Here is a 26,792-nt window from a genome sequence, read left to right on the forward strand (position 1 = left end):
AATCTTTTGGCTTCCCTCAGCCACATTAGAAGAAGAATTGTCTTGGACTACACATAAAATACACTAACAATAGCTGATCAGCTAAAAAGAAAAAAAATCACAAAAAATTCTCATAATGTTTTAAGACAGTTGATGAATTTGTGTTGGGCCACATTCAAAACTGTCCTGAGCCGCAAGTTGGATAAACTTGTTTAATCTTGGCTTTTTGCTAAAAGCTAAAAGCATTTGGCTAACTGACACCTTTCCTGACTTAGCCCCCAGAATAACCACCCTTTTGGTTCCCCTTCTCCCTTAACAGGGGTGAAGTTTTGCTTGTGTTCTTTGCAGTCTATCAATGTTGGGGCACCCCAGAGCTCAGACCTGAATTTTTTTTTTTTTTGAGACAGAGTCTCGCTCTGTCGCCCAGGCTGGAGTGCGGTGGTGCGATCTCAACTCACTGCAAGCTCCGCCTCCCGAGTTCACGCCATTCTCCTGCCTCAGCCTCCCGAGTAGCTGGGACTACAGGCGCCCGCCACCACGCCCGGCTAATTTTTTGTATTTTTAGTAGAGACGGTATTTCACCGTGTTAGCCAGGATGGTCTCGATCTCCTGACCTCATGATCCACCCGCCTCGGCCTCCCAAAGTACTGGGATTACAGGTGTGAGCCACTGCGCCCGGCCAGAACTGACTTCTTCCTTCTTTGTACTCTCTCTCCCCGGGTGATCTCAATTAGTCCCAATTCTTCAAATACAACTATACGTTGAAGATCACCCATTTTAAATCTCCAAGCCCTCTGCTGAAGTCCAGACTCACATATCCACACAGACTTGACTTCTTCGCCTGGATTTCAAATTCAACTTCAAATTTTTGATTGATATCTCCAAATGGTAGGTCTTTTCCATCTCAGGATATGACGACTCTATTCTTTTATTCATTCATGCTGAAAGTCTTGAAATCATCTTTGACTTCTGTCTTTTTCTTTCAAACCTCATGTCAGCAAATTCCATTGTCCCACTATAAAATATACACAGCGTCTGACCGTTTTCCATCTCAACCTAGTGTTTTCTTCCTAGCAACTCCCATCACCTCCACCTGAACACTGGCAGCAGTCACCTCGCCGAGCATCCTGCTTTCACAGATGCTCCCTCATGTCCGTGCACGGAGCCAGAGCAGCTCTTTCCAAACTTCAGTGAGACGGCATTGCTCCTCCCTGCAGCCTCCCTGCAGAGGGAACCCTGCCGCCGCTTCCCCTCCCACTTTGAGCAGAACCCGGAGTGCTCACCTGCCTACATGGCCCTGCGTGATGGGATCCCTGCTCACCTCTTGCACCTCTGCTCCTGGCCACACGCCCTCCACTCTACGCACTCCACACTGCGTCTTCCTGCCGCTAGTCTTCAATCACCTCCAGCACTGTCGGACTGCCCTTGGTGTGCTTTTTGCCTGGAAAACTCTTCCCCGAATATTAATTTGGCTCGCCCTCTCCCCTCCATAGTTTTCTGCTCAAATATCGACCTATCAGAGAGACTTTCCAGGACCACCAATGTAAAATCACACACCCCACCCCATACCCCACCTCTGTCCAGTCGCTCTCTAAACCCCTTGCCCTGCCTCTTGTAAAAAAAAAAAAAAAAGCATGGCTTTTAACAACCACTGAATCTATCACACGTGCTGTTTCCCTACCAGTCTCTCCCCTCAGTGTTAGCTCTATGGGACTGTTTATTTTGGCTTTTGCTTGCTTTTTGCCCAGCTCATGGCATGGTGCTTGGCATAATAAAAAGCACTTGACAAATATTGTTGAATGAATGGAGTTCCCACACCCAGTGATATCATAACAGTATTTACATGCTTCTATTTCTAGCGTTAGGTGGGTGACCTGTACTACTCCACCAGTAGTTATTGAAAAACATGTAACATCATGATTGTCGAAGGAGAGAAATTATCTTAGTTATACGTGGCTTGGCTCACATCATGTCTAACTCAACCCTGTGTCTTGCTGATTACTCAGAATTATTCTTAGGTATTAAGTTGATTAGAATCTCAGGCTGTGGAGTCAAACAGAACTGCATTTCAGATACAACTTTCACACTTACTAGTAACATGACTGTTTTAAGCTATTTACTTAGTCAGTTTAAGCCCTAGTAAAATAGATATATTTTTCTTCTTCCATAAAATAGAGGTGATGAAAAAGTACCTACTTCTAACTTGGTGGTAGAAGTGATGAAAAAGTACCTAATTCTGACATGGTGGCAGAGTAGGAACACAGAAACCTTTCTGTCTGAGATCAAGCAACCACAAAAATGCCCATAATCGCTATTTCTATCACCATTGTACTTTGGATCTATCCAAAACAAGAAAAATAAGTAAAAGATACAGTGTTTGGAAAGGAAAAAAGCAAAACCATTATCATTTGTAGAAATATGATCATACACATAAAAAAGTAGGATAATTACTAGAATTAAAATGAGAATTTAGAAAGCTTGATTCTTAAAAATGCATTTAAAACCTAATTGCATTCATGTACACCAGCAATAGTTATAAAATGAAAAAGAGAAAAATTGATTTTAAAAATAGCATTTAAAAATATGAAATATATAGCACTAAATCTAACAAATATTTTCAAGACTTTTAATAGAAAATATAAATTGTGAAATTTTATTATAAGATGCAAGAAAGACAAATAAATGGAGAGAGTTAAAGAGACCAATTTCATGTACTGGAAAATTTTAGACTATAACAATTTCTGTTTCCCCCAGATTGAATCTAAAAACGTAACTGAATTCGCGCCAAAGTCCCACAGACTGTGTGTCTGCATGCCTGTGTATGTGTGTGTATGTGTGGGTAATTTCACAGTCGATTCTAAAAGGTATATGGAGGTTAAAATGGCCAAGAGTATCCTAAACACCCTTGAAAAAAAGAACAAAGTAAGAAAACACGTGTTGCCAGATTTTAAAACTTATTTTGTAAAAAGAATGGTATGAGCCAGGGTAGACAAAATAGCCCACTGGCGACTTACGTGGACGTTTGGGAGAAAAATGGCGTGTACAGAAATGATACTAGGAAAATTATATGTGCATATGGAGTAAGGTGATATTGTATCTCATTCATGGAACACATCAAAATAATTCCAAGTGGACTAAAGTTTATAAAATATGGAAGAATGTCTTTAAGATACCAGTGTAGGGAGAAATTTCTTAATACCATAAAAAGCATTTAACCATAAAGGAAAGGATAGATCATTTTAATCACCTTAAAACTGAGTTCTACTTATTAAAAGATACTACTTTACAAGAAAAGTGAAGTAAAAATGTAGAAAATATATTTGCAATATGTTAAACTGACAATGAAGGAGTATCCAGAATGTATACATTCCTAGAAATCCATTGGAAAAACAAAAATACACCTATGGATAAAAGAGTGAAATAAACACTCTTAGATGTGCTAATCCATAATCAAGATTACCACCTGCCAAGTTTGCAAAAATTTAGAAACTCAACATTACCAGTGAGGATGTGGGGCTCTGAGAGCGCTCACCCATGCTGAAGAGATGTGTTTTGGTGGAACCAATTTATAAAGCAATTTCATCTAGTAAAGTTGAAAACAGGCATACATCATGGCCAGCAATTCCATTTCCAGGTATATACCCATAGAGAAACGCAGGCATATGTGGACCAAAATGGATATGTAAGAGTTTTCATTAAGAACATTTAAAGACAAGCCAGAGACTGAAAGAAAATATTTGCAAAACACACAAATAAAGGACTTTATAATAGAGAGACGATAGCAAATAACAGTGTAGTATATAGTTCAAGATAGCTGGAAGAGAAGATTTTGAATGTGGTTACCACAAATAAATAATAAATGCTTACAGTGATGGATATGGTATTACCCAGATTTGATCATTATACTAGTATAATGAATATATTCATGCATTGAAACATCACACTGGGCCGGGTATGGTGGCTGACGCCTGTAATCCAAGCACTTTGGGAGGCCGAGGTGAGTGGATCACCTGAGGTCAGGAGTTTGAGTCCAGCCTGGCCAACATGGTGAAACCCTGTCTCTACTAAAAATACAAAAATTAGCTGGGCATGGTGGCTGTAATAGGGAGGCTGAGGCGGGAGAATCACTGGAACCTGAGAGACGGAGGTTGTAGTGAGCCAAGATTGCACCACTGCACTCCAGCCTGGGTGACAGAGTAAGACTGAGTCTCAAATAAAATTACAAAAAAGAAACATCACACTGTACCACACTAATATGTACAATTGTTTTAGGTCAATTACAGGTAAGAAATTAAATAAAAATAAAAAACAAACTGTTATCAATTATAGGTAATTGATCTTACCTATCAATTACAGGTAAGAAATTAAATAAAAATAAAAAACAAACTATAAACTATCTTGTAGACAATAATGTATCATCAAACTGAATATTCTGCTCTCATGTATTTCCTATACTTATATTGACCTAGTTTGAATCTGGTCCCAAAAACTCACAAAATATACAACTGTCGCCAACATCACATAAGCAAAAATCATTAACTTGTACATGTAGAGTAATAAAATGACGTTTCACATTAAAAATATTATTCATATACACACACATACAAAGACTCAAAAGAAAACAAAAAGCTAATGAAAAAAATAGGCAAAAGATCTCAACAGATACCTCACCAAAGAAAATATATATGAAAATTGATAAATTCTGAGCAGCCACCTTATATTAAAGATTTATATGCCATAAATAGCAAAAAATATATTTATATGCCATAAATATTTTTATATGTCATAAATATATTTATATGCCATAAATAGCAAAAAAGCATCTGAAAAGATGCTCAACATCATGAGTCTTTAGGGAATTCTAAATTAAAACAATGAAATGTTACTACCCACCTACTGGCATGGCAAAAACCCAAAACACAGACAACACCAACCGTTGGCAAGGATGTGAAGCAACAGGAACTCTCATTCATTGATAGTGGGAATGCAAAATGGTACAGCCACTTTGCAAGACAGTTTGGCATCTCTTATAAACTTATACATATTCTTACCATATAATCCAGCAATTGTACTCATTGGTATTTACCCCAAAGAGTTGAAACTTGCATCCATGCAATAATCTGCGCCCACATGTTTCTAGCAGGGTTATTCATAATTTTAAAAACTTGGAAGCTACAAAGATATCTTTCAATAGGTGAATGAGTAACAAACTGTGATGTATCCATACAATGGAATATTATTCAATGATTAAAAAGTAACCTATCAAGCCACAAAAGACTTAGAAGAAGCTTAAATTCATATTACCAAATGAAAGAAGCCAATCTGAAAAGGGTACATACCATATGATTGCAACTATGTGACATTCTGGAAAAGGTAAAATTAAAGAGGTAGTAAAAAAGATGAGTGGTTGTCAGGTTCTTGGAGGAAGGGTAGAAGGATGAATAGATGGAGCACAGAGGATGTTTTTTACGGCAGTGAAACTGGTCTGTATGATACTGTAATAGTAGATACATGACGTTATACATTTGTCAAAACCCATAGAACTGTACAACATAAAGAGTGAACCCTATGCCAGGCGCAGTGGCTCACACCTGTAATCCCAACACTTTGGGAGGCCGAGGAGGGTGGATCACCTGAGGTCAGGGGTTTGAGACCAGCCTGGTCAACATAGTGAAACCCCATCTCTACTGAAAATACAAAAATTAGCCAGGCATGGTGGTGAGCGCCTGTAATCCTAGCTATTTGGGAGGCTGAGGCAGGAGAATCGCTTGAACCCAGTAGACAGAGGTCTCAGTGAGCCAAGATCATGCCACTCCATTCCAGCCAGGGCGACAGAGTGAGACTTTGCCTCAAAGAAAAAAGAAAAAAGAAAAAAACCCTAATGTAAACCATAGACTTTAGTTAATAAAAAAGTATGAATATTTATTGCCAGTTGTAACAAATGAACCAAACTAATGCAAGGTGTTGATAATAGAGGAGACTGTGTATGGAATGGAGGGGGCACATGTAAACTCCGCACCTTCTGCTAAATTTTTTTATAAATCGAAAACTGCTCTACAAAGTTAAGCCTATTAATTTAAAAATAAGAATGTCCACAGCAGCATTTAACATAAGAGCCCACAACTGAAAAAAAAGAGTGCTCACCAATAGTAGATACATTTATTGTTGTATAGTAAAACAATGGAGTACTATAAAACAATGAAAATGAATGAATTCCAGCTAGATACAGAGGATATTACAAGGGGTTTCTGCCATTATGCCTGCATTTCTCTAGGGGTATACACCTGGAAATGGAATTGCTGGCCATGATGTATGCCTATCTTCAACTTTACTAGATGATGACAAATTGCTTTCTAAATTGTTTCCACCAAAATATATCTCTTCAGCATGGGTGAGCACTCTCAATACCCCACACCCTCACAAGTAATTTGCTGGCTAATTTATGTTTCATGGCCCAAATGGTGGCCACATGGCTATTGTTTGTGTGTACATTCATGTGTGTGTATTTATGGGGCACTTTAGATAGAGAGAGAACACTCTTCTATGCATATGATACTTTTCAGTATAATTAACAATTTCCATGAAACAGAAGAAATGATGAAGCATATAAATATCAAGAGTCATGAAAAGAACTAGAAAACCAAGCATTTGAACTTAATTAAACCAAAAAGCTTCTGCACAGCAAAAGAAACAATCAGCAGAGTAAACAGGCAACCCACAGAGTGGGAGAAAATCTTCACAATCTGTACATCTGACAAAGGACCAATATCCAGAATCTACAATGAACACAAACAAATTAGAAGGAAAAACAAACAATCCTATCAAAACGTGGTCTAAGGACATGACCAGACAGTTCTCAAAAGAAGATATACAAATGGCCAACAAACAAGAAATGCTCAGTTAGTGATGGAAACCACTAATTGTCAGGGAAATGCAAATCAAAACCACAATGTGACACCACCTTGTTCCTGCAAGAATGTCCATAATCAAAAACTAATAGATGTTGGCATGGACGTGGTGGGCAGGGATCACTTTTACACTGCTGGTGGGAATGTAAACTAGTACAACCAATATGGAAACAGTGTGAAGATTCCTTAAAGAACTAAAAGCAGAACTACAATTTGATCCAGCAATCCTACTACTGGATATCTACTCAGGGGAAAGGAAGTCATTATACGAAAAAAGATACTTGCATGCATGTTTACAGCAGCACAATTCGCAATTGCTAAAATATGGAACCAGCCCAAATGCCCATCAATCAACGAGTGGATAAAGAAATTGTGGTACATATATACCATAGAATACTACTCAGCCATAAAAAGAAACCAAATAATGGCATTCACAGCAATCTTGGATGGAATTGGAGGCCATTATTCTAAGTGAAGTAACTCAGGAATGGAAAACCAAAATTATATGTTCTCATTCATAAGTGGGAGCTAAGCTATGAGGATGCAAAGGCATGATAAAATGGACTTTGGGGACTTGGGGGAAAGGATAAGAGGGAGGTGAGGAATAAAAGACTACAAGTTGGGTTCAATGTATGCTGCTGAGATGATGGGTGCACCAAAATCTCAGAAATCACCACTGCAGAACTCATTGATATAACCAAACATCACCACCTGTTCCCCAAAAACCTATGGAAATAAAAAATTAAAAATAAATAAAAATACACATCTATCTGCATATACTTTTACTCTCCTGCTAATGAGTAAATAATAATGACATCAATAACATCAAAAAAGAAAGAAAACCAAGGATTTAATCACCAAGAAGAAGTTATAAGATAGAGAAGAAAAATTGAAGACCCCTCTAATAACTTTCCAACCCTCTACGCCACTAGATCACATGATAAGCAAAACAAACACTTCTGCTTTGGTGCCAGACTGACAAGGAGGAGATGCCTGTGACAGGTCACTTTGGCTCAAAGCCACATCAATTTAGAAATGATCCCAGCATCAAACATGACAATACTCCCTATTTTTTTCTTCCAGTGCTGTTTTCCATACTCTATACAGACAAAAAGTGCTCAAAATATTGTTGACAACACACTATTCTAGTAGCATAGTATTAAAAGGGATGTCCAACATGACAAACTTCAAAGACTTATTTCTGTCATGACAGACGCAGTTTTCATCTGTAATAAATGTGGTATTCTGGGCAGGAATTTGTGCAGGAGCAGTGGTACACCTAGCGTACTTAACGCCCAGGGCAGATCACTGTTAATACCCATTCCTCAATATTTCAAACTGTTTTACATCTAAAATCATGGTGGCTCATATCTGTAATTCCAGCACTTTGGGAGGCCAACGTGGGTGGATCACCTGAGGTCAGGAGTTCGAGACCAGCCTGACCAACATGGAGAAACCCCATCTCTGCTAAAAATACAAAATTAGCTGGGCGTGGTGGCGCATGCCTGTAATCCCAGCTACTCGGGAGGCTGAGGCAGGAGAATCACTTGAACCCAGGAGGCAGAGGTTGCAGGAACCAGGAGCTGAGATTGTGCCATGGCACTCCAGCCTGGGCAACAAGAGTGAAACTCCATCTAAAATATAAAATAAAATAAAATAAAATAATAAAATAAAATCCTCACCTCTAAATTTACTCATTTCTGAGTGGAAGATTCCTCTTACCTTATTCACATTCTGTCTCCTCTGAACCTACTACCTTCCTTTTTCAATTATGACCTCCAACTCCTCAACCCCTCCTACTTCTTTCAAACTGTCATCGCCACTCTAAGCTTTATACCTCCAAATTCTAGATTACATTTGTCACCATCTCCCATACCTTTGCCCCAGTGACTTCCCACCACCTACCACTCGTAACTCCTAGCTTCAGGAAAAATTGTAGGAAGTAGGATGAAAAACAAAGATGATGCAAAATCTGAGTACTATGAATGGCCTAGTTAAATCACACAAATTTGCAGGTAACTTAATCAGCACGACTTCATGACAACTCACGGAGATCTTTAGCCACATGACACAGGATCAGAGAAAGCAGGTGGTGAGTCACCCATGCCTGAGATCAATGCCATTGATGCCAATGATCATATATTAAAGGTTTTCTCAATATCAAATGATACTTCACAAAACAAGATTACTAGGAAATGTTCTAGGAACAAAATTAAGTGCTAAGGATACAAAAACCAAGATCAGTCTTCACCCTGATAGGTATGCTGCAGAACCTCTCATCTCCCCTTTCCTTCCCCTCTCCACTGCCGCCTCCTACGCAGGCTCCCTAAACCCTCTCATGTTGTGTCTCCCCTTATTCTATTCTTCCCTGCACTCTACAGCTCAATCATTTTTCTAAAGCGTACTTCCAACTCACCCTGATTAGAAATGGTCATCCATTAGCTATTGAAATTAAGGAACACCTACCCCAGTATTCAACCTCAACCAAATGTCCTTTCCATCCCCTTTTCCAGTGCCTCCCTTCTCGATGTATAGATCTTGCCACTTAGATGAGATCTTGTCTTGGGTCCCTGCTCTCTTTTAAACCTCTGGAGTGCTCTGTATCTCTTCTGTGGCACCTGTTTTACTCTGCTTTCTTTTGTTAAATGTGTCTAGTTCCTCCCACTCAGCCCATCGGTGTTAACATTTTTGAGACCAGAATTGTACCTTGTTTACAATTTTTTTTTTTTTTTTTTTTTTTTTTGAGATGGAGTCTTGCTCTGTCATCCAGGCTGGGGTACAGTGGCATGATCTCAGCTCACTGCAACCTCTGCCTCACGGGTTCAAGCAATTCTCCTGCCTCAGCCTCCAGAGTAGCTGGGATTACAGGTGTGTGCCACCACACCTGGCTACTTTTTGTATTTTTAGTACAGACAGGGTTTCACCATGTTGGCCAGGCTGGTCTCAAACTCCTGACATCATGATCCGTCCGCCTCAGCCTCACAAAGTGCTGGGATTACAGGCATGAGCCACCGTGCCCAGCCCCTCTTGTTCACATTTTATTCACTTCAGCACAAAGTACATCAGTACATGTATGTTAGGTACTCAAAAAAAAATGATAGATGCACAATATAATAATGCAAAATTAAATGGAGTCCAGTTTTTGACTTATTTTTTATTACATACTCACTTCCTGAGGAGGCATACTACATGATTCCAACAGCAACACTCAAAGTAGCTAGCTGAAGTACTGTTTCACACTCAGATTGTGTATAATTTTGTTAATACTTTTTAAATCCTAAAATCTGGCTCATTCATGTCACTTTCCTGAAATGTCCTGCATGCTCTAGAATGCTTGTCTCTTCTTTAACAATTTTTTAAAAAATTAAGCTTGTTATCTACATGACTCCCAGATCAATTCTGGCTGTGCTTGTACCCGATAATTTGTTTGTATAAATTGGGTATTAGTTTTATTCGCTTATTAAATTGGGTATTAGTCTTATTCGCTGACATACAGCTTTTCAGCACCCAGAGTAAGGTTTCTCCATTCATTAAGTAGAAGTGACATTGTCTCCGCATTGTCAGCAGGTAGTGTGTGTTGTACATATGTCTGGAAAGACACAGTGTGACTTACTATCACACAGGCATAAGTCATGGCTCAAAAAACTTCTAACAAAAGAAATGAGGAGCACAGGGTAAAATTGAGATGAAATGAACATGTCATTAACCCTCTCACCTCTTTTCCCATTATGCTTTGTGAAATTAATCAGTGAATAATTCCTAGAGCTCTGGAACCTGGAACTCTCAGCGAAGAAAGGCAATAGGACACAATTAACACCCTGATTTTATTTTTTTAATAGCTTACATACACTACAGGAGGAAATGTCTAACAGAGTATTTAAATTCAGCATAAAATCCTAGCAACCACAATTTTAATTGCATACTGACTGCAAAAGTATTTCTTTCATTGTCTAAATAAAAGGAAGGCTATAATACGTACTGTCTGCTTATTTCAGGACTCAGTTATTCATCTTTAAGAATCTTTGCTAGGATGAAAGACTCTTTCTCCAGCAAATGCATCTTGAGACCAGGACTTAATCTTTTAAAATCCTAACTCTCCTTTTGACCTATGTTAAGACTTCTATCCCTGACATAAAAGCACCTTGAACAATTTCAGACACTAGAATTTCAAGAATTTTTTATTAGTAACTCAAAAACATTACCTTTTAAAAGTCACAAAAATGAAAAGCTACCTTTGTCTGCAACACATAAACACACATGTAAAAAAAATGCACAATATGAAATTTGATTACTCAACAGCAAGTCATCACAAATGCAAGCAAAGATTGGGTTGCTGTTTCCATAGAGATGACTTTAAGTGGTTCAGTTCTTCTGGGAATTTAACCAAATCCCCAGCAGCAGAAGAAAATCATCAGCAAAAATTCTGCAACATATGGCAACTGCCAACAAATCAATGAGAAACAAAAAGAAAAAAACTTCCATTTTCTTTTCCTTTTTAATAAGAGGAATACCGTCACTTTGAGCTGTTTGAAGAAGTGTACAGATTTTGCTGGGCACTCTGCGTGTAACTCAAAACTAAATAATACCAGGTTGCTTCATCCTTACATTTAAAGGGCTGTTGGTATCCAGCCAGGCTCTACAGCACATGCAATCCTGGAATGATATTTAGCCAGGAACAAGGACTGTTGCATCTTCCCATGACTCTCTGGCTATGGTCCTAAAAGAAAACTCTCAACCTCCAGGGTTATCTCTTGGGAAAGAATGCAAATGGGATTTTATTCTCTAGTATGTTTTTGAAGCTATGCTCATATTGGGGTGTGTGTGTGCGTGTGTGTGTGTGTGTGAGAAATTTTTTTTAGTTCTACTTATGACCCAATGATTAAAGTAAGTGTTTGTAGGAGAAAAATAATAGATGTAGTACTTTGTATTATTTTCTTTAGTTCCACCAGTCCTATATCTGGAAGTCTCTTCTAAGTATCAAGGTAGAGGTCATCTAGTTCAAGATACTTAAATCATCTCTTCACTATATCTTTTCAAGAACAAGAGTTGTGATCAATACTCAATAGGTAATCAATATTCAATGAAAATGGTTGTCTCAGAATGAGTAAACAACTCCAGTGATAAGAAATGCATTACTTTCCAAGGAACCCATTCTATTTTGAAGATCTCACATCAAAAAAAAGTTCTTATGCTGAGCTTCAGTCTATCTCCTTTTGACTTGCACCACTGAGCTCAATTTTGTGCTTCCAAGGAGATACAATTAAGCTCGATACTTTGTCCAAATGACAGCACCTCACAAACCTGAGGGCGGGTTCAGACTACTCTTCCTCACAGTCTAATCTTTAGTCCTCTCCATTCCTCAGTGATAAAGTTTCTTTTCTCCTCCCTATGCTACTCATTCACCTCTAGAAATAGGTTGGTTTGCCAATGACTTTATTCACTCCAGTTCTTCTAATGTAAAATAGACAGTTGGCCTAAGAGGGGAGGGGTATAAGAAAAATAGGCCAGGCAGGTCTGTGTAAAGCATCCTTAGGTAAGGCCTCACAGAGTGGTGACAACTGTTGTAACCTAGAGAATTAGTTACCAGGCTGAGTATTCAAATTTACATACTTTTAAAATACGATACACACACACACTGTCACACACACACACACACACACCTTGGTCTGCAGTTGTGATCCTTGGCCAAATTACTCTGGTACCAAAAATTAAATTAGCAGGGTACCCATCTGAAATTTGAGAACTTAAAGAAAGATTCCCTGCCTAGACTAGAGGAGAGGAGAGAACAGTCATCTGCGTCATTAGACACTCTGGCAAGTGATTATGGGAATTTAGCAAGTCAACTTTCTCTCAATGGCACACCAAAAATATACAAACCAAACTCATCGTTCTTTAACTGCTCAGTATCTTCCATCAGGTAACCGTGTTTTACAGAAGAATGAATAGCGCACAATCAGAAAAGACGCGTCATGATTGAACAGTAATAAAAACAAGCTAATCCTGAATAAACGATAAGGACCAGTTATCAGAGTATTTTTTAAACCTCATATTATCAACTTCATCACACAATTAATTATTTCCTTTGTTAAGATGTAAAATGTTTTTTGAATGCGTAAGTTGTGCTCTCCTTTATATATAAAGGTTCTAATGATGCACAAAGTGCGCGCAAATTGTCTGTCTTCCCATTAACCACACAGGAACATTCAGAAGACGATGGGCTAAGAATTAGATGCTGTCTGGGGCACAGCCCAGGGAAAGTGGCTGCTCTAAGCTCATTTTGAACTATTAAGGTGATGTTATGAATACAAGACTTCAAAATCCTAACTCAACCACCACAAGCTCCAGTGCATGGGACATGGGACCAAAAACAAAGAGGCAAGTTTTTTCTCCAATTGGTGGAAAAGTATCATTATTTTATGATCACATGTCTTAGAGTTCTGAAGCAGTTGGTTAGTGACACTTATAGCAAGTAATTAGTGACCTAGTAGCTGGAGTTGTCCACATGCAAACTCCTCTACAAAGCAATCTCTGGGCATAGCCCCGCTTGACTAATTATTGAATCATCGTGCATGAGTTTAACCATTGTTGTTACAAATTAATATCAGAGTTCCATACACACACAAATACTCACTCTCTAACGAAGAAAAAAGAATTTCTTGGTTTACCTTTGTCCATGATCTTTGATCCAGCAGGCTTATCCGGGACAGTAAGATGGTCATGATTGCTACTTAATGAAGAAGTATCATCACTAGATAAAGAGTTCAAAAATCCACTTTCTGATGTGACAAAGCTGTTTTCCCGGGCCTTGTGGCTGCCTGCCTCTGAGGGTGCAGGTGAATGAACTTGTACAGCAAACGTTATTGGTTGTCCCTCATCTTCAGCAGCAGATGAACTGTTAACTGTGTCGGGCAAGGATTGTCTCTCTTTAGATAAGGAGGAAGGAAAACTGCTGGGTGTCTTCATTGTATTTTCCAGGGAAGAGAAAGAACACGATGTTCCACTCAGGCTGGGTGAGGATGAAGATGCCTGCTGTGCAGCCTATTTTTTTTCACAAATAAAACCAAAAAAAAAAAAAAGAATAAAAGACATCATGATTAAACCATCATTCTCTACCTTTCATTTTCAATCACGGTGTCCCTGTGTTATTTCAAAAAGTGACCAATAATAAAACAGTCAAAAGTAAAGGCATGATATTTATTTCTGTTTGACACACACTAGGATTTCATTCTCCAAAACTGATTTATATAACTTTACATTCACTGTTCTAGGATCTGAAAAAAATCTCCTTATCATGATCTGTCCTATTCTTCAACACTCCCCAGAAACTTAAAAGGCCTCTTTTGGGAATCCTTCAGAATACTGCATTACACTTTGAGCAAAATATAATTTGCATCTATCACTTAATTCACACTGATGGAACAAAAAAAGGTAATTATGAAAAAGGAGAGGCTGGGTGCGACGGCTCATGCCTGTAATCCCAGCACTTTAGAAGGCTGAGAGGGGCGGATCACCTGAGGCTGGGAGTTCGAGATCAGCCCGGCCAACACGTTGAAACCCCATCTCTACTAAAAAATTAGCCTGGCGTGGTGGCACATGCCTGTAGTCCCAGCTATTCAGGCGACTGAGGCAAGAGAATCACTTTAACCTGGGAGGCAGAGATTGCAGCAAGCTAAGATCATGCCACTGCACTCCAGTCTGGACGACAGAGCAAGACGCTGCCTCCAAAAAAGAAAAAGAGAACAAAAGCTGGAGCCATTCCAGAAACCAAATACGAACTTAAACCCTTGAACATCGCTCACGTATTCCTTAGTGCATTAAAAGCCTTGGCGACATTTTCATCAGTACAGAGAGAAAACATCAAAGCAACATCACCAATGATATGATTAGCTCTGTGTCCCTACGCAAATCTCACCTCAAATTGTAATCCCCACATGTTGAGGGAGGGACCTGATGGGAGGTGACTGGATCATGGGGGTGGTTTCCCGCATGCTGTTCTCATGATAGTGAGTGAGTTCTCATGAGATCTGATGGTTTAAGAGTATTTGGTAGTTCCCACCTCACTCACTCTTTCTCCTGCCACCATGTAAGATGTGCCTTGTTTCCCCTTTGCCTTCCTCCAGGATTGTAAGTTTCCTGAGGCCTCCTCAGCCATGTGGAACTGTGAATCAATTAAAATCTCTTTTCTTTATAAATTACCCAGTCTCGGGTAGTTCTTTATAGCAGTGTGAAAATTGGCTAATATAACCAACAAGGATACTCTTGGAAAGAACTTGATTTCTTCTGAGATTTTTGTCTTTACTACATTTTGATGCTGAAATACATGCCTTCTTTTAAAAAAAATGGTGACAGTACATATAAGCCTTTGTCTCTTTGGAGTTTTCTTTTTTTAATGTCCTATGTGGCAAAATAAAGATTCAGCAACTCTATCTTGTTTCTCCATTTTTAATTTTATTGACCAATAAAATCCAAAAATCTAGATTCCAGTGCTCTGTGGATCACCCTGTATCTCCAACAGCAGATAAGACAGAGAAGGCATTTTATGGTTCAGTTGCATTATATCATCCTATGGGACATGCCTGTCAACGTCAAGCATTCAAAACTCCAAGGAAGGCCAGGCACAGTGGCTCATGCCTGTAATCCCAGCACTTTGGGAGGCCGAGACAGGCAGATCTCTTGAGGCCAGGAGTTCAAGACCAGCCTGGCCAACATGGTGAACCCCGTCTCTACTAAAATTATAATAATTAGCCAGCCAGGCGTGGTGGCTCATGCCTGTAATCTCAGCTACTTGGGAGGCTGAGGCAGGAGAATCACTTGAACTCAGGAAGCGGAAGTTGCAGTAAGCCAAGATCATGTGATTATACTCCAGCCTGGGCAACAGAGTGAGACCCCATCTCAAAAAAACAAAAACAAACAAACTCCAAGGAAGTGTCAGGAAGGTTGATAGAGAGAGGAAGCCAAAGAGCAAAGTAGGATCCTCCTCAAAAGCCTCAGAATCATTGCAACTAATTCAGAAGAGCTGACTTTCTTCCAAATCAATATGGGCCCCAGGAAATTTGTAGATTCTGAGCTCTGAGTTTTGATGGGGGAAGCCAATATTTACCCAATGTGTGCCCAATTAGCTCCATGCTAGACATAGATTGTCAGATAATCAAGAAATACACTTTTAAGTAGCATGACATCAAAATCTCTAGTTAAGATACTAACTAATCACACATATCTTCTCAATAATCATATAGTGGCACAGACATAAAAAAAAATCCATTCAGGAATATGTCAAGTATCTTGTAAACTGGTTACCTTACATCCCTTAGATCTTTAATAACCAAGAGATCAAAGATCTGTAATTTCAATAAAACCCTAGTTATCTAGAAGAGGAAATGCACTACCCCCAAATTGTCTAAATAAATGACAAGAACAGTTTACTTATTAGCAGGATCTGCAAAATAAATATTAACAAAAATATCCATTCTGGCCCAGTCCTGACACGTTCCCCTATTGTGAGCTATTTTAGTAAAACTCAACTTCTATGTGATCAACTTCCTTTTTTGAAACAACACCAAACATGAGTTTTTCCTGTTACTCCTGCTGACTCTACTTTAAATTAGATTATAGCAAACCAGGCTATTTGAACAGCAGACCATGTACACAGGTGCTACAGCATTGTCTGTAAGGTGTTTTGAACCTCAAAACTCTGCAAAGTGTCAAGACCTGTTAAATGAGCATCAGAAAGATCTGTGAAGTGTCATCCTGTTTGTGGTGCGACTCAAACACAGTGCAAATGCTCTCTCAATCCATTTTCTCTAGGCACCAGGCACCACTTATAAATTTCACTTTTAAATGGAGAAAAGATGAATGAGGGGAAAAAAAAGAAAGAGAGAGAAAGAAGAAATAAGAAGACTTGGAGAAGAGGAAAAGGCAAATGAGAAAGCGACTATATGTTCAGGTCGGGGGAGTTTTCATTGGAAAAGAGATTGACAAAATACAAATCAAAGTGAACCTGGAGTTTCATTTCCAAGGATTCAGTATGAAAACACACTTTAAAGACCATGTAGTGCTAAGGCATGGCTCATTATTTCTAACATTATGGAGAAACCAATAGCCAACATCAAGCATAGAACTCTTAGCTCAGTGCTTTCTGTGAACCATCTGCACAATATACTCATAAAGCTCCCCAATGAAGATCACATGAAAGAAGAAGGCAGTGCTAGTCTCTCCTCTCCGCCCCACCTCTATTGGTAAATATGAGCCCATCCTTTGTGTGTCTGTTCAAACACCAACTCCTCCAGGAAGCCTTCTCTGATAGTCTCAGAGCTAGGTAGTTGCTTTGCCTGGTGCTTCTGGGCTTATTTCTATCATAATAGGTGGAATGTCATTTTGTGTATCAACTTACACAGTTGTCCCTTGAACAGTAGGGATTCAAACTGCACAGGTTCACTTAAGCACAGACATTTTTCCAATAAATACAGTCGGCCCTCTGTGTCCATGGATTCCAAATCCACAACCAAATGGGGATGAAGACAGCATTTGCGGGATGCGGGATGAGCAACTCGAGGATACAGAGAGTCGACTTTTCGTTTAGGTGGGTTCTGCAGGATCCACTGTGGGACTTGAATATGCACAGACTTTGGTCTCCATGGGGTTCCTGAAACTAAACCCCCACAGATACCAAGGGACGACTGGATTGCAACTACTGATTGACTGTTCATCTTTTTGATGAGCTACCTGAGAACAGGCCGGTTTTAATCATTTTTGCACCTCCATTTTTTGCCTCTTGTTTGACACATAATTGGTAACAAATTAATGACAAAGAATTGGCCAGAACCAGCTTTGTGAAGAAAAGCACCCCAGAGTTATTCAGCCTCTGGGGGAGGAGCTCCCTGAAATCCTCTATAAAGTTGCTGAGTGATTTATCCAAATCCCAAGATCAAGGGGTTATCGGTGCCAATTACAATGCAAATAGCCTGACAAAATATTCTCATAAGCTCAAATGAAAGTATTATTTTATTTAGTTAGTGATTAATAATTGTATGTGGTTTCATCTCTTTCAGAACACTTAGGTATTAAGTATTTTACATTTAAATGAGGAAATTAAAGACATTTCAAAAATCTTAGTTCTAGTTAAGAGACTATGATATGATTACATTAAAAATTAATATTGATTTTCCCTATTTTCTGTATAGGATAGTTTTAATTCTTGAAGAAGCTTCATTCAAATGTTAGCCCTAAAATCTTTTTCTTGGAATTGTTTTTCAAACACAAGTTCGACATGGTAAAAGAAATAGTTTAAAATGGCCACCCAAAGCCTGTAATTAGGCAGAAGTGACTAAGCATAAAAATCTTAAGGAGTCAAAGTACATGGAAACAAAAAAGTCCAAACAAAACAAAACAAAACCAAAATGAGAAGAAAGGAAGAAAAGTACACAGCTTCCCTTTCCTTATATTGGCCATATTAGCAAAAACAAAAAATAAACGAGTCAATTGTTGTCAAGCCCCAGAAGTATCATGTTTGTATTTCTCCTATATGCCAGGAGAAGCATTACCCTAAATACCAAAAGACCTTGTAATAGTATACTCCTTCTCTGCCACTGACCTTCTGCATGACCTTGGGCAATGTGCTGACCGAAGATCTACTCATCACTGTGATCCTTAGTATCCAAGTGACCTTGAAGAAGTCATTTTACCTCCAAGTACCATTCTACCGGCTTCCTGCCTTATCACTACTCCTCACCCCACCCCAGTCCATCCTCCAAACCACAGATAGAGTATTGCTAACACATACAAAAAGTTCACAATATTCCTCTGCAGAAAACCCTCTCGTAACTGCCCATCTTAAGTAGAATAATATCGACAGTCTTCATTAGAGCTTAGAAGGTCCACATGAACCCCTAAGGACTCCTCTCCCTGCATCTCCTCCCTCCTTCTCCACGCCTTCCTAGCCACACTGGCCTTCTTTCTGTCCCATCAGCACATCTCTGGTCCCTTTTGCCAGAAAGGCTTCCCTGTGGATGCTGGGTGGACTGCCTCCTTCCCATTGCTTGGACCTCCACTGAAATATCACTTCTTCAGCAGGCTCTTCTGTGACAGAGCAGACAGAGCAGTATCCTCTCCACCCTCAACCCCTGGCCACTCTCCAGCCCACTGCCCTACTTCATCTTCTTCGTAGCATTTGTCAGTCCTTGAAGTAATTTGTTTGAATTATTACTGCATTGTCCCTCTTCCTCAACACAGAATTCAAGATGCTCAAGGGAGAAGACACCATCTAGTTTAATTCAGCGTCCCTGTATTTTTTTTTTTTAAATAAAAACAGCTTTACTAAAACACTGGCTAGGTGTGGTGGCTCATGCCTGTAATCCCAGCACTTCGGGAGGCCGAAGCAGGTGGATCACCTGAGGTCAGGAGTTCAAGACCAGCCTGGCCAACATGGTGAAACCCCGTTTCTACTAAAAACACAAAAATTAGCCGGGCATGGTGGTCCATGCCTGTAATCCCAGCTACTTGGGAGGCTGAGGCGGAAGAATCACTTGAACCTAGGAGGCGGAGGTTGCAGTGAGCCGAGATCACACCACTGTACTCTAGCCTGGGCAACAAGAGCAATACTCTGTTTCAAAATTAAAACATACACACACAAAGAAACACATTAATTTATTATGTATTATTATTTAATTAGTTAGCTAACTAGTTAGTGTATATGCTGCTGAATATGAGTGGCTGTGTGTTGCAGAAATATTTTAGAGGACAATGAATAAATTGCAATTAGGACAAGGTGCACATTTTCCATTTTTGTTTACCCCAGGCTGCCACTTAAAATCAAATGCTATCACATTTGATGATTCCTTCCTTTCTAACACATCATAAAGTTTTGTATCTCTATGCCTTTTCTTGTGTTCCTCCAACTAGGATTACAATAGCAGACACTTTACGAACTTACCCAGATTCCCTTTACCTGGCTATGCTGCCGCCATCCCCAACTGCTGCTAGGCCTGAAACTAATGGTTTACATCTGAGGCTTTCACCAGAGGATTACTTTGGCTATTAAGAGATGCCAGGAGACTTTATTCTCAAAAGCTCTTCATGGCACCCCCATATTGGTAACAGTCCCTGAAACATGGTAAATACACGAAAATATTTATCAGCTGCCTAACTCAAATGTATCAAGAGGGGCAAATGATATCCCATAAAGAATATTCTTCATGAAACATAAGCAGCTTGCAAATGCTACCTATGATAGCTATGTTTATTTCTCTGGAACCTGACTTCCTCATTTGTAAAACTCATACAAGATTTCTGTGAGAGTCAAATGAAATCATTCTTCTGAAAGCCATGCAAAAGCACCAGACAAGTGGAAAATAGTGTATTTCTCATTCACATGGGAAAATATTTATGGAGCAAGAAATTTGTGGGGGTTGTGGATGAAGTCTCAGTAATGACTCGCTCACCCATCCATCTGTCCATTAAATGTTTATTTAGTTTCAAATGTGTGCTAGGCACAGTCATAAATGATGTGGGTAAATGAGAAGATATCGGGCACTGGCTCTGACTTTAAGAAAGTAATAATTAGAGAAATAAACCAGATATACAAAATCTGTAATCAAAAGCAGATTGTGATAACAACATGAAAAAACTGTCAAAAAAAAAAAAAAAAAAGAAACACTACAGGAATACAGAGAGTTCAGAAGAGGGAAGAATCACCCTGACCTAGAGGACCAGAGATGCTCACATGAAGGAAGCTACATCCGAAGCTACCATTCTGAAAGACATTTAGAAGATGGGATTGGGGTGGGAGTGGGGGCAAGTGGTCCTGCAAGTGGAGAAACTTTATACCTACAGGTGCAAGGACAGGAAAGTCTGGAATGCTTTTGGGAAACAGCAGGCCGTTTGTTGGGCTGATGACAAAGGCAAAATCAGCAGCAAGACTGTAAAGGCAGTCTGAAGACAGCCCAAGGGCCTTGAATACCAAGCCAAAGACTCGGGAGGTAATTTAAGAAGCAATGAGAATTCACTGGAAGTTTTTGTGCAGGTGAATCAATGTGATCAGAACTGCATCTTAGGAAGACTAATTGGGAGGTGGTTTTTAGGAGGAGAGACAGAGAGAGGGACTAGAGACAGGGAAAGAAAAATAGCCTGTTATTTCAATAACTCAGGCCAGGGCTGATGAGGGCCTCAACTAGGCAGCGGGAGCAGAAGGCAGGAGAGAGGCTGGGGGACAGCCACCAGGCTGTGTGACTGACTGCCAGGAGAGCAGGCCGTGAAGATGAGCTGTTAAAGTCAGAGGCAAAAATATAAAGACAAATTTTAGCCAAGTCTTAAAATCAGTTAGATATTCAACCATACGGCTTACAATCATTTCTTGAATCTTGAGGAGAAAGGGTGAATTTTTCTCTCTACCTTTTTCACCCAACTACCCACTTGCATTTCTGTTCTTTCATTTAGTACAGATATTGAAGAATCAAACGACTTTGGCAGACAACTGTTCAAGATGTCTTGTTAAGATTAAATGTGAATTTCCAAAATTAATTTCACCTCTGTGTTTAAACTTTTGTTTTGTTTTCTTTTGTTTTGTTTTGTTTTTTTCTGTAAAGATGGGGTTTCACCATGTTGCCCAGGTTGGTCTTGAACTCTGGGGCTCAAGCCATACACCACCTCGGGCTGGTGAAAACTTTGACTTCCTCCTCTGTCGCTGCCCAAGGATCACAGTTTGCAAGATTTACTTTTCCTTATTGCTTCTTTTGTTTATTTTAACTGATTTTCCCCCTCATTTCAGTATTTAAAAAACTACTTCTGAAAAACATCAAAATGTGAGGATTGTTATGTTGAAATAATCTGCATAAGCTGCTAGAAGCTGGGATTATAAATATTTATCTCCTCTGTTTGTCTCATATTTGATCTGCCTATTTGAAGATCTACCTTCCAAATGGATTCAAAATCTAACTATTCCATTTCTCTGCCACCCCACTGCTATCCTCTGATGGAATCGCCACCATCTTTCGCAATAGCTTACTGTATACTCTCTCTTAGTTTTCTGATTCTATGCCAACCTCCCAGAGTCTTTTGCACAGAGCAGATTGAGGGCTCCATTTGAAATGGAAGTTGATTGCACCCTCCTCTGCTCAAACCTTTCAAAGTCTGCCTAAACAACTCAGGTGTCAAAAGTCCTTAACTGGTCCATAGGCCCTCCACGACATGGCCACCACTATGCTTTGGCTTCATTTCCTACTACCCTCATCTTGGTTCACCCCGCTTCAGCCACAGAGGGCTCCCTGCAGTACTACACATCAAGGAGACCTTGACTCTCACTGTTCCCTTTGCTTGGAAAACTTTTCCCCCAAATATCCACTTGGCTGACTCTCACACCACCTTTCAAGGTTTTGCTCAGATCTTAGCTCTCAGTAAGGCCTGTCCTGGCTCCTCTATTCTTTGCCACAACCCAGTATCTACCCCAGCACATCCTGGCTTATTGAAGTCCACCTTCTCATGTAGCATATATTTTCCTTATTACGTGGATTGTTTATTAACAGTCTCCCTCAACTAGAAGTTTGGCTCCATGATGAACATGAATCACAGTCCACTTTATTCACTGATGTGTCCCAAGTATTTAGAACTCTGACTCTCAATAAATACTTGCTGAATGAATGAATATGCCCAGAAGCATAGACCAGGTTATCTCATGATGCTTTTTTAAAATTAAACTTGAAGGAAAAAAGTGACTTTTATAGCTCTTAACTCACTTTGTAGCTTATAAAATTATCAGATTTGAAATGGAAAGCTGGTTCCTTTTTTGCTTCTTTTGTGAAACTAAAGGAATCACAGATAATGATTTCTACAGATTGTCCTTCAGAGTGAAAGTAAAGGTTTCGCATCTACTTGGAGCCCTTTCAGTAAGCCCGGTTAAAAGCTGCCCACTTGCAACTTCTTTGAGAATAAGTGGATGTTCTTTCCACTATCACCCCTCTGAAGCCTTCAGAAGAAGAAGGAACATAACATAAAAGCCTCTTCTTCACTCAGGGAAGATTTCCTGATATGTTATTATCTTGTGAAATGTCGTTCAGCCCATTAGAAGCAGAAATCCAAACTGGTTTCATTGTTTATCTTGACTCTATAGCAATTAAAATGATTGGACCCTGAATTAAATATTTTCAAGATTTTTAATTTTTTTGAGATAATTTTCCAAAATAGTATTATTTTATACTGTTGAGTTCATTATCACGAAATGAAAGTTCATCACCCAAAATAATTTTTTAACCAAAAACTTGGGAAAAAAATATTTTTGCCCCTAGGCTTGTATACCTGAGTCATCGCTAGCCTATACTGTATTGGGCCAAACACTAGCTCAATTCACTTTCTGGATAAGAGTTATGACTGAGTGCAGTGTCTCACATTTGTAATCCCAGCACTTTGGGAGGCCAAGGTGAGTGGATCGCTTGAGTTCAGGAGCCACAGACCAACCTAGGGAACATGGCAAAACCCCATCTCCACAAAAATTTAACCAGGTATGGTGGTGCACACCTGTAGTCCCAGCTACTCGGGAGGCCAAGGTGGGAGGATGACCTGAGCCAGGGGTGAGGCTGCAGTGAGTTGCGATCATGCCACTGCACTCCAGCCTGTGTGACAGACTGAGACTGTGTCTCAAAAAAAAAGTTACTATATATATATTTTTTAATTTCATCTGCTTAAATAAAAAGCCTAAATGTTAGTTTAACCAAGTGCCTTGCATGTCTGTTTTTCAGAAACAGGAGAAAACAAAAACAAAATCTGCCTGGGAAATATGTGAGCAGGAGGAACACATTCTGTTGCTAAGGGGGAAAAAAAAATCTAACTGTTCAACATTTATCTGACTATTTCCAATATATTTCTTTAGAAAATGTTAGCATTAATGGCCTGCCAAAAAATGCTCAACTTAGAACTTCTAAAAAATAACACTTGATTGATGATTGAGAAAATTGAAAGATCTTTCTGAGTTCAGTGACCTAACTCTTACTGGCCTCATGAGTATCCCTTCATTTATTTGTTTTTGTTTTTGTTTTTTTTTTTTTTTTTTTTTTTTTTCTGAGACGGAGTCTCGCTCTGTCGCCCAGCCTGGAGTGCAGTGGCCGGATCTCGGCTCACTGCAAGCTCCGCCTCCTGGGTTTACGCCATTCTCCTGCCAGCCTCCCGAGTAGCTGGGACTACAGACGCTCGCCACCTCGCCCGGCTATTTTTTTGTATTTTTTTACTAGAGACGGGGTTTCACCGGGTTAGCCAGGATGGTCTCAATCTCCTGACCTCGTGATCCGCCCGTCTCGGCCTCCCAAAGTGCTGGGATTACAGGCTTGAGCCACCGCGCCCGGCCCATTTATTTGTTTTAAATCAATTATTCCCTGAACTTCTATTGTGCATCAGGTTAGACTGTCATTATATAATGCAATTGAGCCATGATCCATCATCTAAGAAGGCAATTTGGTTGCCTGTATTTCACCAGGGAGACTTCTAGAAGGCCCTCCATGATATGGCTACTCGGTTGCTTTTATTTCACCAGGATGGGTTCTAGATGCCTGACAATTCTCGTAGCAAAGTAACCTGGGATACTAGTTTGCCATTATAAAACTGAAAGTGTCAGTATTTTACAACTAAATAATCATAAAAGAGGTATATTGGTGGGCACAGTGTGAGGGAGAATGAACTTGAGGGAGAACAACTAAACATTTGCATGTCACAGGTTAAATCTCCTCCTTAAAATAGGAGAGTGACACAGAAGCAGACATAGAGACAAAGACAGAGACAGAGAGAAACTTAGCAAAAAGACATAATCCTCTCTTAAATCAACAACAAGGAACATTTTTTGAAGACCTATTCAACACAAAGTTGATAATGTCTTTAGAAGCATTAAAGGGTAATCTAACCAGAAAGTTGTCAAAAGCTGGGAAACATTGTAAGGTCTGACAATATCATTAAGTTTGAATGATATAAAGAAAATAAAAGCCTTTTCTAAAATCCAAAATTGATTTTTAAAAAGAAGAAGGATTACACTAGGGAGAAGCTGTGAATATATTGAGAAAGAATAATATTATAAATGTAGTTCAAAAATTGTTCTAAATTTTACCATATTCAAAGTTTAATTGTATTTGTATCTTGCTTAATTTTGGCTAATCACATTTAACAGATATTTTAATAAACATTTATTCAACAAATATTTATGTCTTTTCTTGGCTGCTAGCCAAATAAATTAGAAAACTGACCACAATTCTCCACTGACAGTGTGAAAAAAACAGTAGAGGTCATTATTTAAACAATCAAAATAATACCTTAAATCCAGGAACTTGCAAAACACAATAAAGATAAAAACTATCACACTGAACAGAAATTCTGGCAGAAAAGGTCTGGTAAGTGAATGAGCTACTGTCAACTGTCAGAACCTGTCATCATTTGGGTCTATGATGGACAGATGTCATGGTTCAGTAGAAAGAGCAGGTCCTATAAAGCTAAACAGACTGGGATTCTCATCTCAGGCACTCACTGGACATCTGAACATGCCATTCAACGTCTCTGAACCTCAGTCTGAACCTCAGTTTCCTTAACCATGAAATGAAGACAGGAATATCTACTTTCTCATGACCTAGGATAGGGAACAATTTTTGAAACCAGGGGGTAAAAAAGGCATTCACCGCAATGAAAGCAATGGATAAATCTGACATGTTAAAATCAAGAACATGTGTTTACAAAGAGAAATTGTGGAACAGTTTTAAAAAGATTAAAAGTGAGATTTGCTCACTTTTAATAAGTTGGTGCAAAATTAATTGTGTGCTTTGCATTATTTTTCGTGGCAAAAACCAGAATTACTTTTGCACCAACCTATAGCTGAAAAAGGACTAATATATAGAATAATAAATTAAGAAATCCTATCATTCATAAAGAAAAAGGAGGAGGAGGAAGCAGCTAATGTAGGAAAGACTTAGACACTTCACAAAAGAGAAAGTTCTCATGGCTAACAAACATGAGAAGGTGCTTGGCCTCATTAAATGCAATGCATTAAATAAAATGCAAATTAAATCATACTACTTCTCAGGGTTGCTTGGGGAATTAAGTTTATACATTGAAAGCACCTACATACGTCCTAGTACATGGTAGGTGTAAAAACCATAAACCAACTTCCCCAATGATCATTGTATGACCCTTTCTCGGGGCCATTACCGTAATGCTAAGAGCACCCAAATAGGAAGCAACTCTCCATAGACTTCACGTTAATTAATAATGTGAACTTATTTTTGGTGCTTCCAAAGCTTAGAATCAAATTTGAATTCCTCTCTAGTGAATACACAAATCACTCCATGTGCACTTTTAATGCACTAACCCCACTCCCAACTTCCTGCTCTCTTTCTGGCTCTCCTTTTTCCTTTCTGCTGTTTTTTCATCCTAAGTTCATTTTGCATTGCTATAGTACATGCACATAGGCAAGGCATTTAAATTCTTCCCGAGGAAAAGTAGGACATAAATAAACACTGTCAAACAAGTCTTTGCAAGCACCGGCCTATCACCTAGAAGCCCTTTGCATCCTCATGAATCCTCTGAGTACGGAACATCTTTGGGTCACACACAAATAAACCAAGTTTATCATACCAGTGGGTTGCTATGGAGAAGGCTCAAAATCAGCGCCCTGAAAATTGCACTTGCTCGTCGGCAGGTATCTTAATTTAGTCCATTCTAAAAATTTATTGGTCAAGCTACTTCCTACCCAATTTGAAGAAATGACATCCACGCATCTGATCGATGACCAACAGACTACTTATATCGGTACATACCGAAGACTGAGTCTGGGAAGCGTGAGGAGGGGGTGGTGTCTCTGCAGCTATTTCAGGATCTTCCTGTTCACTTTCACTGTAACATTCTATAACAAAAATGAAAATGCTTAATGCTTTAACGCTGTCATCGCTT

The 26,792-nt window shown here is 39.3% G+C and overlaps 1 protein-coding gene across 4 annotated transcripts in view; it reads right to left on the minus strand.

Moving 5' to 3' along the window:
* The window catches only part of IPCEF1 (interaction protein for cytohesin exchange factors 1), a 203,425-nt gene that overhangs the window by 26,785 nt on the left and 149,848 nt on the right, over nucleotides 1–26,792 (minus strand). For all 4 annotated transcript variants that reach the window (XM_077998570.1, XM_077998569.1, XM_077998568.1 and 1 more), the window contains 2 exon segments: nucleotides 26,660–26,745; nucleotides 13,553–13,925 (listed from right to left, as the gene is read on the minus strand). In XM_077998570.1, the coding sequence (XP_077854696.1) occupies nucleotides 13,553–13,925; nucleotides 26,660–26,745 (459 nt within the window).

This window comes from Macaca mulatta, chromosome 4, assembly GCF_049350105.2.
Source record: "Macaca mulatta isolate MMU2019108-1 chromosome 4, T2T-MMU8v2.0, whole genome shotgun sequence".
NCBI lineage: Eukaryota > Metazoa > Chordata > Mammalia > Primates > Cercopithecidae > Macaca > Macaca mulatta.